At 37.7% G+C, this 18,080-nt stretch overlaps 2 protein-coding genes across 2 annotated transcripts; one reads left to right on the forward strand and one right to left on the reverse strand.

Moving 5' to 3' along the window:
* Window positions 1-4,825: 4,825 nt before the first annotated feature.
* LOC131792360 (intraflagellar transport protein 25 homolog) lies at window positions 4,826-8,428 on the reverse strand. Its single transcript, XM_059109732.2, has 5 exons — window positions 8,245-8,428; window positions 7,155-7,261; window positions 5,717-5,785; window positions 5,287-5,330; window positions 4,826-5,020 (listed from the first exon to the last, which is right to left on the reverse strand). Exons 1-5 carry the CDS (start codon window positions 8,334-8,336, stop codon window positions 4,916-4,918), a joined length of 417 nt encoding a protein of 138 aa, XP_058965715.2. The 5' UTR covers window positions 8,337-8,428; the 3' UTR covers window positions 4,826-4,915.
* On the forward strand, window positions 8,369-11,534 carry LOC131792359 (uncharacterized). Its single transcript, XM_059109731.2, has 2 exons — window positions 8,369-9,748; window positions 10,396-11,534. The coding sequence occupies exons 1-2, from the start codon at window positions 8,543-8,545 to the stop codon at window positions 10,801-10,803; spliced, it is 1,614 nt and encodes a 537-aa protein (XP_058965714.2). The 5' UTR covers window positions 8,369-8,542; the 3' UTR covers window positions 10,804-11,534.
* The last annotated feature ends 6,546 nt before the right edge of the window (window positions 11,535-18,080 follow it).

Raw genomic sequence — 18,080 nt, forward strand, 5'->3', positions numbered from 1 at the left:
TCCAGATTTCCCTCCACCCGTCCCTTCACGCTGTTCTTGACAAGAAAAAGGGTAATCAGTAAATTATTCCCATGTAGGTCCGGTGTCCTAGCGGATTTGGACCCCCAACAAAACCGAGTGAAAATATCATCCTTAACACTCTAGTAGAAATAGATAATGCTTAACGTTCCGGTGCGTACTAAAGTATGTTTTTAATTGAAAATATGCGTATCCCCAATGCATACGAACTGAAAGCTGGAAATGACCCTTTTGACCAAGGGAAAATGCGCAAGCATTTAGTTTAATGTTTCGAGAAAGGTCGTTTTTGAAACTTTTCCGCGATAGTGGAACACCGCTAAATTTAATAAGAGACAAAATTGTGACACTAATTTATTTTGTTATTGTTCAATGCCCGAGGGTTGGGACGACATGGTACAGTGCGAGTTGTGCGAGGAATGGTTGCACATAAGCTGCGAGGGACTTAAGACTGCCCCGGAGGGCGAGTGGCATCGTCTGCAGACCGCCAGACTCTAGACGTCTTCGCAATTGTTAAGGATCGGATCCCTCAACAATTAATAATCGTGAAAATTTGAAAATAAGACTGAGTTAGATGTAATAGTCTCCACTTTTGTTAAGACGTATACATTAATGTTGATTTGCATTTGAAAATAAGCTGAGAGCTCCAATAGTTCAGAATAGAAACATTTCTACTATCATAGACTTTATGAACGACTTGTAATGGGTGTAGTTACTTCGCTCTTGTTCAGAAACTGTTTAATGTTATTTAATAAGAAAATCAGAGTAATTTTTGTGACTGGACACAACAGTCTCCACCATTGTTATGACGTTTCGTATCAATGTTAATTCGCATCAAAAGAAGCAAAGATTTATTGTAACAATTTCACTAGTTCGAATGTAGTAGTTTGTTCGCATCTAATTTTTGTGTCTGCTGTACGACCCGCCATAATAAATGCGGAAGAATTGGAACGAAATGGCTGTTTTTCTTTACCTTTATCGAGGAATGTTGTGTTGTAATTGAAAAGAACATCGACAAAAAGGTTGCAAATAGGATTAGTTACCAAATATGATACAAACGATTCTTAAAAGGAAAGTTTGGTCGGGGGTCCAAATCTGCGAGGGGGGGGGGGTCCAAATCCGCTGCAACACCGGCTCTCTTTGCGTCAATAGGTAATCTCTGTTCCATGTCAAACATGAGCACCTTGGGGAGTACCCTGTACTCATGCGTTGATACTCGTAATGCAGAGGGAACCTAGGGAAAGTGCTGGCCCCATTCTTTCTGCTCCTCTGCAATCTTGGCAATAACATCGGCAACCATACGGATAAGTAGTTCAGGGCTCAATCAAGTTGCGTAATCAACGGAAATTCCGAGACTAAAAATTTCGACTTTCGCCACGAAGCACTCGACGAGAATAACCAAAGCGGCATATAAAGCCGTCCATGACAGATTGTCCTCGGTCAAGGGATTGGCTCAATTCTGGTGCCACTTGTGTGACACGTTGTACAGTTCATCATTCGTACAAACTATACTGACCAGTAAAAGCGTCCCTAATCTTACGCACTGACAAGTGTCTGCACTCGTCATCTAGCTCCTTCAGCAGATCTCCCTTCAAATACTGTGAGACCCTCAACTGTAGGCTCACATGCACTGTCTTTTCATCAAACCATCGCCACTACAAAACTCTGTCCTGTGACTTCCTCATAGCCTCAGCGGCATATGCAATTCGGCGTTGCTCGTCCTTTTGCAATTAAGACAACGCAGCAGCGACACAAGTTGTACTAGGGTCTGTTAATGGTATGAATGGAAGGTCAAATCTTGGGAATGCTAGTACTGGACCTTCGAAGAGGACTTTTTTCAGAGTATCGTAAAAAGTTTTGACAATCAGTGGACCACGGAAATTACGTCCCTTCTTCTAAAGCTGGAAGAGAGGGGTTTCAAGTGTAGCAAAATCTGGTATGAACTTTCTGTAGTAACATAACGTTCTCAGAAAAACATTCAGCTGGGAAACACGGCTCGGTGGTGTCCAGGAATTCACTACTGAAACCTTGTCGAGGTCTATGGACACTCCTTGTGCCGACTAGTATGGACAACAAAGGGTATCTTTGGTGGCAGGATACAGCTTTTCACCCTCTCTGAAAGCGTCCTGGATATTTTCTGTTGAATTCATTGAGTTACAATCTCGGAATTTGGTAAGTGATTAGGAACAATAACTTTATATCGGTACTATCATTAAAGCACATTTCGGAAAGTTTTGTTAATACATTATTAGTTTACAATTCGTGAACCATCTCTGTAATCTGCTTGGATACTTTCCTTTGAATTAATTGAGTTACACCCTCGGAATTTAATCAGTAATTAAGAATAATAAATCCGTATATGTAGCACAAATGAAGCATATTTTAAACTTTCCATACGATTTTAGGAAACTACACTTAATTAAATGCTGATTCTCGATAAAATGGCCTGGCATAACTCGTTCATTATTTGATTACTTTGTAGCCCCAAAAACCCGGCTTATGACTCTGGAGGTACCGAATTGATACATTTGATACACAAGGCACCCTTTATGGGGGAAGGTTAGAATAAAATTGCTTCGCTACCGTAGACTGTACCCGGTTTACAGATGTAATTGCACAAAAAATTTCTATTTTTTTCTATTTAAAAGGATAGAAATGTGGGTAATATGCTTCTGCTTTATTTAATTGTAATGGGTTTCTCTTAATGTAACCATTCTATTACTGGAATTTTCTATCTAACCCGCGCGCAAATAATCAAATTTTGTCATAATTTAAGTGTGAGAAGATAAGAAGTGTTGCAGATTTCTTTTTCCAGATTGAGTTCAGGTGAGGAGACCAGTAAACTAACTGATGTCATATGCTTCTCCTGAATCTTTAATTTTATTGCCCAGGTTTTTTTACAAAGTCTCTTTTACATCTATGTGTGCCAGCTAATGATTAAAATCGCAGTGAATAGGTATGCCATACTTCAGCAGTTTTTTTTAATATTCCATCTTTAGTTTCTGGCATTTTCTATTTTAAAATGTGTAAATGGCATTGCTTTTTCATCTTTGAAAATAGGCACTACACATTTCCTTAACCAAAATCTGAATCATTAAGTTAACTTAATTTAAATTAGTTTGAAACTTCATTCTACACAAGAACACTTTCCTGGAGTATAACGTTATATTTATTTTCCATCTTTCTCGTACATATGATTACTACATGTGTCTTAAAATGGGGATTTCATTATATTGTAATGATTAGAATACACTTATGCTTTCAAATGTAAAAAAGCGTGATGATACTTGCGATACCGCTGCAGTGCTCTACCAACTGAGCTAACAAGCGAACTGGGAGCCGATCACTGTGTTGGTTTCAAATAAATCCGTGAAGTAGTGAATAAACGGCTGTGGGTATACGAAAGTCATATATTTGAACTGCGCCGGCACTGCACCGGTATCGCAAAGGTCATGGGTTCAAATCTCGTACAGACCTGAATTTTTTTCAGGCCTTCTTTTCCCTACTGCTTAAGTAGTGTTCATTACTGCGAAGATCGCTTTCGTATCCACGTCTTTATCCACAGTTCAAATATATGACTTTCATATACTCACAGCCGCTTAAAAAGATTGTTTGGTATGGCCGTTGTTCGTTGTTAATCTTTGTAGCCAAAAAGCTACTGAAGGCACTGAACTTCAATCTTTATGTACACAAGGCACCCTCAAGGTGGAAGACTAAGGTATTCTTGGACAACAATTTTGGAACTCCTTTTTTCTTCTTTTTCTCCGCTCACGTTGCGTGTATTCGATGTTCCGACACGTACGTCGTTTTAGTCCGCTCTTTAGTCTTGCGTTCAATTGAAACAGAGTTCACATTACTTTTGGTTGTTATTTGATAACAATAAAACTTTCCATCCTTTTCCTTAAACAAAGTTGCGTTTCCATCCCAATAAATCCACCATTACTATTTAAATGTGCATAGAAGTTTTAATCTATAACAAATTGTAGGTGACAAATTTTCTTTTTAAAATTAAATTCTTTACGAATGCCGCCAAAAAAGGTTGGAATCAAATTAATTTATTCCTACCGGCCCTCCAGCGCGGTGCTTTTAGAACGAGGAAATTTTTGTTCTTTGAGCACTTCGTGAAGTGTTTTTTTTGTAGAACGAGGAAACTCTTGTTGATTGTGCCCTTCGCGCGGAGCTTTTAGAACGAGGAATGCACTTCGCGCGGTGCTTTTAGAACGACGAATAGACTTGCTGTTACATTCCTGGTAGAGTGAGGAACTTTTAAGCAACTCCTTTGATAACAAGAAAATAACTGACTTTCAGAGTTTGGCCCATTGCTGCGGGACTGTTAATAGTCTATTTCCCATAGTGACAGTTCTCTTAGCTTCAACCTTCTCTTTAATAATAAATAAATATACAAAGGTATTCCCTTTTCCCTAAAGTGGACACAATTATTACAACTATTTTGTCCAAGAAAAGGGTTTATTATTTCGCTTTCTCTTTTCGCCTTTTTTTCTTGGTCTTTTATTTTTACCCTCTAAATACCTGAATTGCTGCAAGGAATCGTCAGGATGAAGGTCACAGTAATACTGTCTAATAACTTAATCATGTCTCTACACATGGGGAAAATGTAACATACTAAAAGTTCACAATGATAATAATAAAAAACTGAAGAAACTTTCATTTTTGTCAAGTGGGGGGGATGTTTGAGAGGGGACCTACACTTAATACTTAGTGTTAAACCAAGTATTCCCAGAGGACAGTGACAAAAACCACAAGGTTTTACATTACACCCATATAGAGCTGTAACCAGAAGTCAACACCCTTCTGCTAAGAGATAACTATAATTATTTGCTTCATTCATGTACATGTATTTACTTCTATTCACAACTTGTCTGAATGTGGAGACTGAAGTTCAGTGCACAGCTGTGCCATCAACACTGACATTATGAATGGAAACAAAATGGTCAAATCCACTATTGATAAGAAATCTCAGATGACATGCTGATGTAACAGGAATCTACAAAGGAAAAAACATACAAATAATATCAAAATGTAACAGCCCTACATTCACAGTTAGGACTGAATATTTGTACTTTTATACACTGATCAATTTTAAGTTTCAACAAGTCCCCCCCCCCCCCCCCCGAGGAACCCACAGCATTCAATTGAAAGTGCATGTCTTTCCATCAGAACACACACATGGTTCAGAATGCCAGATACATATATTTTAGACCTGAAACACCATTGAAGCAGGATTCAATTTGCTGAATTCTAAATACTTACCTTAATCTCATCTCTCTGCATCTGACCCTCTAAATGTTCATACTCTGTCACAGATAACAATTACACATTATTAATAAATTGCATGTATGTTTCGTTGAATTTGTTAGTTTTAAATTCTACAGTCAACCACACCCTGCAATCAGTCAGGCCTGGGCCATGTCAATGTGCATTGTACTGTACTGTCGGTGATCAAAAATAGAGGATTATTTGACTGAATGTCCTTGCTTAAACTTGTTTTAATTATTTTGTTATCATGTTCATCATTTTTTCCTAATTAAATTTTCAAATTAAAATCAGGCTATCAATTGTATCATAAATGGTAGCCTTACTTTACATTGTGAGACAAATGCTTTTAAAAAAAACCATTTACCTCTAATTAACCAGGATGAACAACAACATTTTCTATAACATATCTATGGCTTCTTTTTACCTTTGTCCACAAGAGGTTCAAAGTCTACTGGTTCTGTTTTTGTGCTTTTCTCAATGCAGAGGCTTTTAACTGCAAATAAAAATTCATATATGCTACAAAACCTTGAAGCTCCTGGTCTCTAATGAGCTGGTAACCCACATGTACCTGACTCCTCACGAAGACTTTTCTCAATTTTTTACATCACAATAAAAAAAAAATTACGTCTAATTTTTCACAATGCAGCACAAAAACAATGATGTAGCCCCTGTGATAAAACACAGGCATGCATAGCATGCAAGAGTTATTTTTTTGGCAGGGTGGGTTGAGATGGGACACTTTGCATACCTAATGTTTTCATTTTTGTGACAGGAAAAGAGCATAACTTTCAAAAGAACAAAAAAATATTTCATTACTTCACCATAAGAGAAAGAAAAAAATAATCTAATTTACCTGAACTCACACAGGTAGTTTTTGGTCTGTTGTTTCTATGGTATAATATTTCTAAGCAAAAATAGAATGCAGCAGTACCATGCTTATACTGTTGTCTCCTTAACACTCATTGTTTGATTTCGTCACACAATATGAGCTATTCTTCATTGAAGAGAGAGCGCGTTGCATGGCTAGAGACCAAATAATGGTTGCGAAAGGGACTATGCTTTCTACTGTTCCACTACCAGAAAGAATATCAAAATTATTTGTCTAAAGTTAGTTGCCGTAAAAATATCATTCTATGTAATTTTACTGCAAAAAGCAAACTGAAACTCTGTTGGACAATGCTGTTACTATAAATAATGAAATGCAGGTTATTTACATGGAAATGACACAAGATTGAGCAAAGTCTAATGTGGCAAAATGGAATTTGATGGGTGGTACAATTCAAGCATGTGAAACATTGCCTACTGTTCATGTAGAGCAATGATTGGGCATGTTCTGATTAGATTTTGGATGTTGTTTTCATGGTACGTGTTTGGCATGTGCATTGTAAGTAAAGGAGCGGAAAAGACACCTTTTAACTTTAAAAAAGGATGCAAAAAGTTAAATGGAAACCTTTCATATCACAAGAAGTCTTGACCTTTTGATGAGGATCTTACGAAGGCCACAAACCATTGCCCTTATCAAATGAGCCCAAAATATTTGATTAATGTCATTATTTGTGCACAGCCCCCTAATTCCATGACATCATTTGCAAGAAAAGCTATGATTGGTACAAGATATCAAAATGTTGTGATATGATTGGTGTAAGATATATACCCCAATGCAGCAATCTGATTGATGTGAGATACATTACATACCCTAATGCAGGGATCTGATTGGTGCAAGAAACATACCATTCCACTCACTAACATAGAGTTATTTATTCATTTATGAAAAAAAAAACAACTCAAAAACCATTAAATTGATAATACCCGTGTTACATTACACTAAACACAATTTCAAGATCTTCCACCATCATCCTCACCATTTGAAGATAGGAATTTTATATTTCCAATGCTCATTAATGCACTAAAGGTGATGATGAATTCTTGAGGAAACATTCCAGTTGTTGGCCAGAAAGTATCAAGGCTTCTATGGAGCAAAATAAAAAGACAATTAGTTCTGTTTTGGCTGATCAGGATGCAGCCATAGGAGTTACAGATGGTAAAATTTGAGACTCACAGATTACAAAGACCCTTGTTTGAAAATGCAAGAGCATGACTATATATAATTTAAGCTGCTTCACATGACCTCTCACTTTGGCTGTAAGACTTCTAGATGGGAACTTGAGTTGATTCTAAACAAGCTTTTTAGCCATAAACAATTGACGGCTCATGATCTTAAAGGTATCATTCATCAACCTTTGCCTTAGAGTTTTCCATTTACTTGTTACTGAAATGTACTATAATAAAGTAAAACCCAGCTAACTTGAAACCCAAACTAACTCAAAGAAGATCCAATTTTCCCTGGATTTGACCCCAACTTTTTCTGTCATTGGTAAAATTTCCACACAGCCCCATACTGTTGTAAAACAAATCTGTTTTCTCAATGGCAGTGTATAGTTTTAGTCATTGTTTTCTCTATTCAACAACTGAATGCATAATGTAGTATGGGGCTGTGTGGAAATTTTTACCCTGTCATTAAATATCACCTAACTTAAAGCATTTTCTGTTTCCCTTTGGAGTTTGAGTTTGCTGAGTGCTAACATAGTTTTCAACTTTTGTGTGACATTACCAAGTACAGATAAAAGCAAGCATCTGCAATATTGCGTTACTCTTCATACCTTTCTTTTCTTAAATCTTGCTTTTTCAGAATAAACAGATCATGCACATTCAAGAGGGCCACGGGTTACCATGACAACTACTACAGTAAAAATGTTCACGATAGTACATGTAGAATGATTAGGTCATGGTCTACCAGTTTAGCAATTCCAAAAAGCATAGCATTACTGGGTTTCAGATAAATTGGAAGTGGTCTTGAAATATCTTAATTGTCCTTATCAAAACCTCAATTAACTTTGCTTGTTCGAAATTTGAAATGTTTGGCAAGATCTTCACCGAACGTAAAATACTTACCCATCAATGATATTTTCTGGTGGATGATTTTCATCAAATGATGTGGCAAGGGCAATAGTTGCTCCAGCACTACTTAAAGCCACGTCAAACATGTTTTTAGTGCTATTTTCTGAGGAGGAAAACCCTCTATCTCGCAAGTGAGGGGTTCAAAACATTTCAAAATCGATTGCCCCGGAGAATACTGGGCCGAGCTCCATGCTGAATATGCGCAGCTTGGTTTTAATTGCTGACAAGTAGCATACTCATGTTCAAGATGGCGGACGTTTCGTGCAGAAATTGTTGCTGGCATTGATAAGAAATGTTTCCACTAAATACGAAACAATTTTCTGCTGCATTCCTGGATGTAAAGCGTAATAGTCAAGGTTATAACGAGGAGGTCAGTTCAGTCGACAGGGATGCAACCAAGAAACTACTGCGGCCCTTCCATATTTCCCAAATCGGGCCTTCTTCTATTCCACAATGTCATCATCTTGGGACCATGATGTGGAATTTCATGTGGAATTGTGCGAGAAGAGAATGTTATCCACCCGCTCATCATTTGGAATCAAGAGAAGACTCACGAATAGAATTGCGAAGAGCACCTGAACAATCATGTTATTCAGTTCTTCCGGAATTTGAATTACATCGCGTAACTTCAAAACATAAAGCACGAGAAGCAAACGAGCGACAGAGTGCGGAAAATATTGAACTTTCAAGACTAGTTAAAACACAATCTTTAAACAAGACCTCTTCTACAAGAAGTACTGATTCTTCTCGAAACAATGTTTGTTGTGTGGAAGCAGAACCACAAAACAGAGGTATCCTCCAGCAATTTAGCTGTGAAGAAGCAAATGTTTCCAATGAGACTTTTGTTAATAACAAATTAAGTAAATCGATAAGAGCATCCCACTGGGATAGTGACATGAAATCTTCAGAGTCTGAACATTGTATTGTCTCAGATTATTTTGACAGAGAATCAAAGTTAAGTCCAACTTGCAATGTACTAAGTGAGTTGGAAACCAAGGTGGATGTTAATGGTATATATGGCAGAGAAAGTTTGCAAAGCGATTTAGTCTGTAATGGCGATTGGTGTCTAAACAGTGACAATATTTCAAACCTCAAGGATTCGACTGCACCTCTCATACCTCATGCATATAGCATTGAGGAGGGTGATTTTGTTGGCAAAAAGAAATTTTTAGAGAGATTGCTTGAGACAGAGCTGCAAATAAAGCCTTTGACTCTGGTTAAGGATGGCATTTACAGCCAAAGGCCAGTTTCAAATACTTTTACCCTAAATCTGAACTTGGAGACAGTGATGTCTGTGCTCTGCACTGATGAGGAACATTCAAAAAATGCTGAACACAGTGATATTGATCTATGTGGGAAGATTTCCATTCTGTATGGCATCCAGGATACAATAGTGTCAGTGGTTGCTAGTGAGGTGGTAGGAATGTATGATTATATCTCAGGAGCTGTGTATGGATTGAAGGGATGCTGTCATGATGAATCTGAATATCAGTTAAAGGTAATTTATTCTAGTAACTAGAAGGTTGGTGGCTTTGATGAACTAACATAAATGAATTGGTTGTACTAGACTCAGGTTAAATATAGAACAGGTTTCTAGTTAAAATGATGGTCAGTGTCTCTTGTCAGTGTTCAGTCAGTGTTGTGTGGGGACTCCTGCCTGTTTTGTTGAATGATTCTGCCTTCTACAAAAATGTGTCTATGTTTGAAAATTGACTCATAAAAATTTGGCAGATTTGTCATGTAGTCTAAGCATTAGTAACTTTGTGTTTCGTCCAGTTCTAGGATGATTTGTCTTGCAATCTATTAGTAACCTTTTGTTCATAGTGAGTTCTCAATCAGGCTTTCCAACCAGTCCAGATATAAAATTGTCTGGAACTTGTTGTCAAGGTTGTGGGGAAGTGCATGTATTTCGTCTTTGTGTGTGGCTGTGGACGTTTAGCAGTAGCATAGCTAAAGCCAGACATCTTTTGTCAGCTTGTCTTGCAATGATTCCCAGTGGGCCTATGAAATTGGATGATATATCTCAGTAACTGTAGCTAAGTTGTTAACATATATTTATCAAAATTTCCATAATATTGAAGCTAGAAATGCTGTAATTTCATAAAGTACTTTAATTCAGTGCTGAGAATTTGTTTATCTATGTAGGACAAGAAGTACCCCCTTTCATCAAAAGCAGTGAGTTTGGACCTTAAGGAATTCATAGTTCATTTTCCACAAGAACTGACAATGTCATCTCACAATGTTGACATTGACAATGTGTTAAAGGAGCACTCTCCTGTTGCCTGGTTACTGATCTCACCAGCTCTTGGAGCGACCCTTGACTGGCAAGTACAAGAGAAAGTCCTTGAATTTATAGAAACTTTGTCATCAGAGGAATTTGCTGACAAGCAAGCATCTGATAGTTACAACGAAGGATGCTTTTCAAGCCAGTGGTACAATCTGTTGGTAGTTGTTGACCAATATCGTTGTTGTGAGAAGAATATTCCACTGATTGAGGTATTTGAGTTTTGCAGGAATGGTGAAATTAATGTTGTGAACTTTGACTTAACTTAAACGATTAGTTCATGTGAAACAAGCCTGACTGAAGAATGGAACAAGTGAAGTATTGCTGGTAATGCTGTGTTTTAATACATGTATGTCATCATGTAAACTATTGGTTATATTAATCTGCAAGTTTTTGTTTTACAGTACATTGTATGAGCTCTCTCATGTAGCAAAAGTTTAACATTTGTTTGTAGCAACTCTCATATTTTTGCAAGATTTTCAACTGGTATAAAGAGATTAAACTTCCTTCAGGAAGTGTTCAAAGATGAACTTTAACTTTTAACCCCTAAGAGTGATTTACTTCTAATTTCTCCTTACAGTATCAACCTTGATTCAAATGTAAAGGTTATCAGAATGTAGGAAATAATCACCAATTTAAGTAGCTCCTGATTGTCAAACAAATTCTCCTTGTCAGTACCAAATGTAAGGGCAACAGTGTGGAGACTATTAATACTATTTAGAATGTACAGGGTAAGGAACTCGAGATGAGAATTAAGCTCTTTTAATTTTTCTCAACTTGGCCAATCAATTACTCAGCTGAAAAATTTTGAAGTGAAGGAGAAAAAAAAAGGCGAGGTTACAGTTGTATTTATTATTTCCATAACAAGAAGTGCCATTTGCCAAATTTAAAGCAAGATCAACATTGTTAGGCACAGCTTAAGTAGACACCCCAAAAGATTTCCATTCATCAAATAGTTCCGGTTGCAACATTATGCAATTTTTTTGTTCGTATTAAAATATGCTGCTCTTATTGGGTATTGTTGTTTATCTCATAATGTACTCACTCCGAATATGGATCGCGACGTTTCAACTGCATGCTAATAAATTTTATTATAAACTGCGGTGTTACACAGGGATTTTCATCCCTGAGAAAAGCCGTAACAACACACGTGAAAAAAAAAATACGGTTTTTCTTCAGGTGTGTGTGATATCGCTAATCAGCTGTTTACACGTCACTCGCCTTTCGCGCCACTCGGTCATGTTGATGAATGAACGGCAAAGCCCTCACTGTTGTTTGTCGGAATTTTTCTCGGATTATGGCCGCTAAAAAACCGAAAAATCCGTATCGCTTACAGACGGTAACGTTCAAACTTGCTTAGAAGGGGAAGAAAATCAAAACACGAAAAGAAAAAACGAAAGTTTAGTATTCAGTGGCTTTGGTAATGGGTGATCCTCCATGGGGAAAACGGACACTAACGCTTTTCCGTTTAAACTGCGAAACCGTTTACTATCCGTTTAAATCCGTTTAAACGGTTCATGAAAGCGTTTAAGCGGTTTGGTCATGCGTTTAAAAAATTTGCATCCGTTTAACGCTGTGGCAAAAACGTTTAAACAGTTTCCTTATCCGTTTTAAAAAAATTATTTCCGTTTAACGTTCCAAGGAAAACTTTTAACTGTTTATCATTCTGTTACTGGCAGTTCGAAGTATCAATCTTACGTTCGCTCGATACTCGCCGGCTCTTGAAATGCAGATTTATTTTTGTTTTATCGTTTCCGTCACATCCTTGGACAAACTAGTTAGGTTAAAATATCCGTTTGTACAAACGTAGAGTATCGACAGCCAATGAAGCCATTCATTTGACCATGATCCTGCCATCGATCTTGTTTGAACAGTGCGCCTGATCTTGATTATAGATTTGGTGAAATCAAGATAATCCTGTCTTGGTTCTCGTGTAATGGTTTTGCTAGATCGACTACTCTCTATCTGTTTATATCACTTTGATTCATCTTTCTTGGTTTTATTGACAATTGGCCCCGCTTGGTGCGTGACACCGATTGGACCTTTTATTTGCAATGGAACTTCATTGCGCTATTTGACCCTGAAGCGTCTCGGCTTCCGACAAGGTCGCGGCATTGCGTCTGCAGATTTTTTTCGTGAAACTTTAAAACAAAAAAAAAATGAAGTTCATTTTCAATAATAATAAGAATAAACAAAGGAGGAGATTATGAGTTTCTCGCAATAGCCGATCAGGATATTTGGCAGCGAAACTATTCTCGGTAAATTGCGCTTATTTCATGAATGTCACACGAAAACGGCAATAGTTCGCACGAAATAAAATGCGCAAGTGTATCTTAGTTATTATTTTTCAAATTATTATGCTCAAATAGTTATCGGTTATCGCCCGAAAAGTTTTTCCGCAAAAGATCTCGCCGGCTCAACCAGAACCGTTTAACATTAATTTTTAACCCTCCGTTTGTCGATTTTGGTCAACCGTTTCTTGGTTTAAGCTATCTGCTTTTTGAGACTTTTGGTCAACCGTTTAACCTTTCGAGCTAACCGCTTTTTTATTTTTGGTCAACCGTTTAGTAGTTTTAGCTATCCGTTTTTGGACTTTGGTAAACCGTTTAACGTTTCTTGCTATCCGTTTTTATTTTTGGTCAACCGTTTGAAGGCCTAAGATATCCGTTTTTGGACTTTGGACAACCGTTTAAATTTTTTGCCACCCGTTTAAGCGGTTATGGAAACCGTTTAAACGCTTGAGTTAGTCGTTTAGTATTCGTTTAAAACCGTTTTTCTAGACCGTTTAATGGAAAAGAGTTAGTGTCCGTTTTTCCATTGAGGGTCACCAATTTAAGTATTTAGGCATGGTATTTCTCGCAGCTTAGAGTGAAAATTGACAACTTGAAGAATTGCCAGAGTTCTATTTTGGCTGTGTACCTGAAAAGATTTCTTTTGTTGGTAAGGACAAAGTCAATAACTGAGAATTTTGTATATTGAAAATTACGCCCATTGTTGTTTTCGTAATGATTCTAGGCATTTTCCATCGTAAGCCTTAGCGCCAGCACACTTTACGATTTTTATTCGGAGATTGTCGATCCTTTTACCTTCATTCGTAAATGAAAACGACTTTTCTTGTCAGTTAAGGGCTTTTGTGTTTGTGTGATAAACAGAATAATACATGGTTGCTTGCAGATACGGAATTATTCTTCTCGTGTTCAACTCGATAGCTCACGAGTGAGCGCAGCGAAGGAGTGAGCTATCGAGTTGAACAAACGAAGAGAAATTGCATATTAACGCGCGCCCATGTATTATTCCGTATGAAAATTTCGGTTTTGTGATTTTGTCAATGCAAGCTTTTGTATCGGAAACCAGCGTTTTCCGGTTGTTAGTGATTTATTGTACGAGTTCAATTATCACTTTATTACATCCATTTTAAAATGGCAAATTGAGTGATTTGCCTAGCTCTTTTCAGTTTCCGTATTTAGACCAACACTGCAGCAGTGATTTGGAGTTAGTATTCATCGTGAGCTCCGGTTATGCGATCAAAGGAAAAGGTATTCAGTCGTTTAGTACCCACAGTCGTTTCGTACCTAATCATTTCGTAACCAGCCCGTACCCAAATTCAGCCGATTCGCACCCAGTCTGAGTCGGATCTAACCCGAAGCACCCAATGCTCAATATATATAGATTACTTCGTGGGCACGCGTACGGTATTTTCGCCTGAGTTCGTGATGTATCAGAAATCAAACGAGTGAGATTTCTAATACAAACCATCAAGTGCGAAAATGCTGTACAAGTGCCCACGAAGTAATCTATACATACATACTGAGATTTTCACTTTTTTTTTTTGTTTTATTTCACTTTTATTTTCAAATGAGCTCACAAGTCATTCAAATAAAAGTGAATACGCTGCTTTCACTTGCAAAAACGTAGCTCTAAATGCGTGAAAATTAGCTCAAGTAGCTCTACAAAATTTCAAACGAGCTTTATTCATGATTAAGTCGATCACTTTAATAATTTTTCAAAAAAAGGCAGTTAGTGGTAAAGTTTTTCATTGAAGTTGTGGGCTGCCGTCATCATCCGACGATTCAAGAATTCGTTTGATTCGTTAGTAGCTTCGTTCCGTAGAAAATTAACCACCTGCACAAGTGCCTGGTGACTTGTTCACAGCGTTTATAGTTATGTTGAATTGTCCACCATGGAATACGGTTCCACTGAAGGGACTAGCGGAAGGAAACATCGAGGTTTTTATGAACGAAGCCCCTGCTTCGGTCATCAAAGCGGTGGTTGCAACAGTGCGTGAAGCATTGTTGTTTGCGTTGCTCGCGGCATTGCATATTGAAGACTTTGAGCTCAGTATCAATGACACATTCTTCTGTTGCTCTTTAGAAACAGAGCTGTAGTCGTTTACACTTTTTTCATGACGGTGACCTGAAAGCTTCATGATGTGAGTGGGGGAACATTGCTGTCGTTAAGTTTTTGTATTATCGTTTTTCTTACGCTGCGGTTCGTGAGCCGTCGCTTCTTGTCGAGTCCAGCTTTGTTTGCTTTAGTTTTCATTAACGATTTCAGTTTGTTTACCCCATTGCATTTGCCTTAAACCAACATCTACTAGAGTCCTTTGAATAGTTGAAACTAAGATAGAAAGGGGCCTCGGTGGTCAGCATTGAGTTTAGTCTTTTCTTGCGATAAAGTTTCTAAACAAACACGGGGTTTCTCTCATCTCGCCCGTCTTAAGTAGCGAAAGCTTTAGGCTTGGCTGATCTGATATTTCGGGTTTCCGCTCCAGTTCGTGATTTGGTCTGTCGTTCAGAATATTCTAAATATTCGGTTTTGTCCACATCTCCTGATAAGTTGAACATCTCCCCAAGTCATTTGTCGGTGCTCGTCGCAGCCTCTCAACCCGAAATGAACAGAGTTCATAAACCGCAGCGTGTTCAATAAAACCTCAGCACTCGTGATTCCAAGCAGGTTTTTCATGTATAGAATGTTGACCTCCTCGTCTTTCAAAGCCTCTGCTGCGTTTGGCTTGTTGCCCTTCCCTTCCTTTTCCAGTTGTCTGCTTCGAGCCTCCAAAGCTTTTCGAGTTTGTTCAAAATCAAGGTCCTCCATTATGTTCTTTGGATATTTACAAGCTTTCAATTGACTGCTGAAGCTGAAAAGAAATCCTCTGAGGCTAGAAGGCTCGAATTCGTCTCTGTCTTTTCTCTAGACAGTTATGATAAATTCACTCCAGAAATCATTTAGCTGCTCTGACGGAATGACATCCAGTTTTCTCTCCTCATTCTTTTCTTTCAAAAACGCCATTAAAGTGGCAATGTCTCTCCGCGTTTTTGATAGCGTGTTCTTACTTTCCTGCTCCTGAATAAACTAATTTACGGGCTTTTCTAACGCAGGAAATCGTAAACTTGAGGTTTCAGCCGTCTCAAAAAGCTAATTTTAGGAAATAAATTTGGCTACAGAACTCTAAACCCCTTTCAAAATGTTCACACAACCAACGACGAAGCTAAGTTTCAAGTAAACTGACGGGGCAGGAAGAGGAGAATTCGAAGGCGCGAAAACCCAGTACTTCTGACGGGTTCTTCGTGATTGGACGAAACGTTTTCTCCACGCGTGAAATTTTAGTTTCTCTGATTTGACTGGCTGTAAACAGCTATGAACCGGGTTTTGAGACTAAAGATTTCGTAGTGAAAATCTCTCTATGTATGAAATAAACATTCATTCGTAATACCTCACGTGCGGGAGAGTGAACAGGTGTCAGTTGTTGCGTACGACAAATTAGTAAAATCAAGTGAGTAAGATACAAGCAAAATGATGTTGCGTATTCATGCGACCTTCTTAAAGAAAATTTCAAATCATTGCCTATCACGAGGTAGGTGCGATGTCTTTAAAAGAACAGTCTATTGTTTATACTTCTGACTTTAGTAACCGAATAACAGCAAATGTAAGTGTAATTATTTTACTTCCTTGGTTGCTAACGGTGATAAGTAATGCTAAAAGGAGTGAAATTTGGTCTGAATAACGCGTGAATAATGCGTGACTTCAAATCAAACGAGTGCGCAGATTTGAAATCACAAGTATGATTTTAGACCAAATTGCACAATAGGAAGTTCAATTACCACTTTATTACATCCATTTTGAAATCGCAAATTGAGTCTCTCAGAGTCAGGATTCTTTAGTCTGTACAAATGTTTTGTTGATCCAGTAGTGAGCTGGTTTAGAGAAAGTTACAAAAGTTGTTTTTCATTTTCTTGAAATTTGTTCATTGTTGTATTTTAGTAAAGCTTCCTTACTGGTTGGGTAAAAGATACAAGAAAAGATGAGATTCGTGAATAAATCGTACCAATGGGAGCCAATCAGATTCATGGATTACCATTGATTTCAAAATGAATAGAATAAAGTCTAAGAACTAAAGTTCTCTCCGTGTGTTTTAAGACTTTGCGCATTTTCTAGTTGTCCGTTGCTTGATTAATGAAAACATAAAATCGCCAAACTGTCATCAAAGTCTGTCTCGATCCTGAAGCGGTTTATGTCAGTTTTTCGTGGCGCTGACAGAGATTGACAATAAACAAGCGATAATAAAGCCCGTTTTGTCTTGAGTAAAATGATGATCAATTCCGACGAAGATGCCGAAAATCTGAAAATATCTCGATAAAAAATAAACACTCAAACGTCTTGAGACTGACTGACATCTAATTTCTAATTTCTTCTTACAATATAAACCACGAATCACAAATTAAGGTCACAAGAATAAAGGAAATGATCACCATCCAAACAGGCTCTTGATTGTTAAACAAATCATGTTTGTCAGTACCTTAGGAAATGTTAAGAAAACAGTATGGTGAATATGTGTACTGATGTCGTGGTGTAAAGTGTTAATATGGCACAGAATCTGATATTCCCCATCCTTCCTTCCTTCCTTCCTTTTTTCTTTTCTTCCTTTCATCTTTCCTTCCTTCCTTTTTTCTTTTCTTCCTTTCTTCTTTCCTTCCTTCCTTCCTTCCTTCCCTCCTCCTCCTCCTTCCTTCCTTCCTTCCTTCCTTCCTCCCCGCAAACACATCAAACGATGAAGGGGATGGTAATTCCGATAGGACATTTTCGTGCGGTGAATACTTATGCGCAAGTTCAAAAATGAAAATGTCACTAACTTTTCGGCCAACACTCCAATTTCCATAAAGATACATTTTTTTTTATAATAAACAGTTGTTGAGTAAAGATTCTAAAACCCTTTCTTGATTAACGGCTTGAATATAGGGATTTTGTCCATTGTATGAGGTACAGACGGGCAGGCGTACATTTCAAGAGGCGAGTATGATATGACCCTTCTGTAATGGATACTGAAGTGTTAACGTTCCTCTTTTTTTTTATCACAAAGGCGGCTGGTGTTCTTTTATCGAGTTAACGTCCTGTCGAATTCAATTTCTGTCGAAAGACGGTACAATGCCCAATTTGAAAATTTTTAAGGACCATTTTGGAAAAAAAATAGAACGAAGAAAGAGAACAATTATCATCAATATCTTTAAAATAATTGTCAACATAATTTCCATTGAATTACATTCTATAC

The sequence above is a fragment of the Pocillopora verrucosa genome, chromosome 12 (genome assembly GCF_036669915.1).
Source record: "Pocillopora verrucosa isolate sample1 chromosome 12, ASM3666991v2, whole genome shotgun sequence".
Taxonomy (NCBI): Eukaryota; Metazoa; Cnidaria; class Anthozoa; order Scleractinia; family Pocilloporidae; genus Pocillopora; species Pocillopora verrucosa.

Coding starts and splice junctions, on each gene's coding strand:
- LOC131792359 (XM_059109731.2), top strand. CDS start 8,543: ATGTTTCCACTAAATACGAAACAATTTTCTGCTGCATTCCTGGATGTA. Junction 9,749..10,395: donor AATCTGAATATCAGTTAAAG/GTAATTTATTCT, acceptor TTATCTATGTAG/GACAAGAAGTACCCCCTTTC.
- LOC131792360 (XM_059109732.2), bottom strand. CDS start 8,336: ATGTTTGACGTGGCTTTAAGTAGTGCTGGAGCAACTATTGCCCTTGCC. Junction 7,262..8,244: donor CCAGAAAATATCATTGATGG/GTAAGTATTTTA, acceptor TTTGCTCCATAG/AAGCCTTGATACTTTCTGGC. Junction 5,331..5,716: donor TGAACCTCTTGTGGACAAAG/GTAAAAAGAAGC, acceptor TATCTGTGACAG/AGTATGAACATTTAGAGGGT.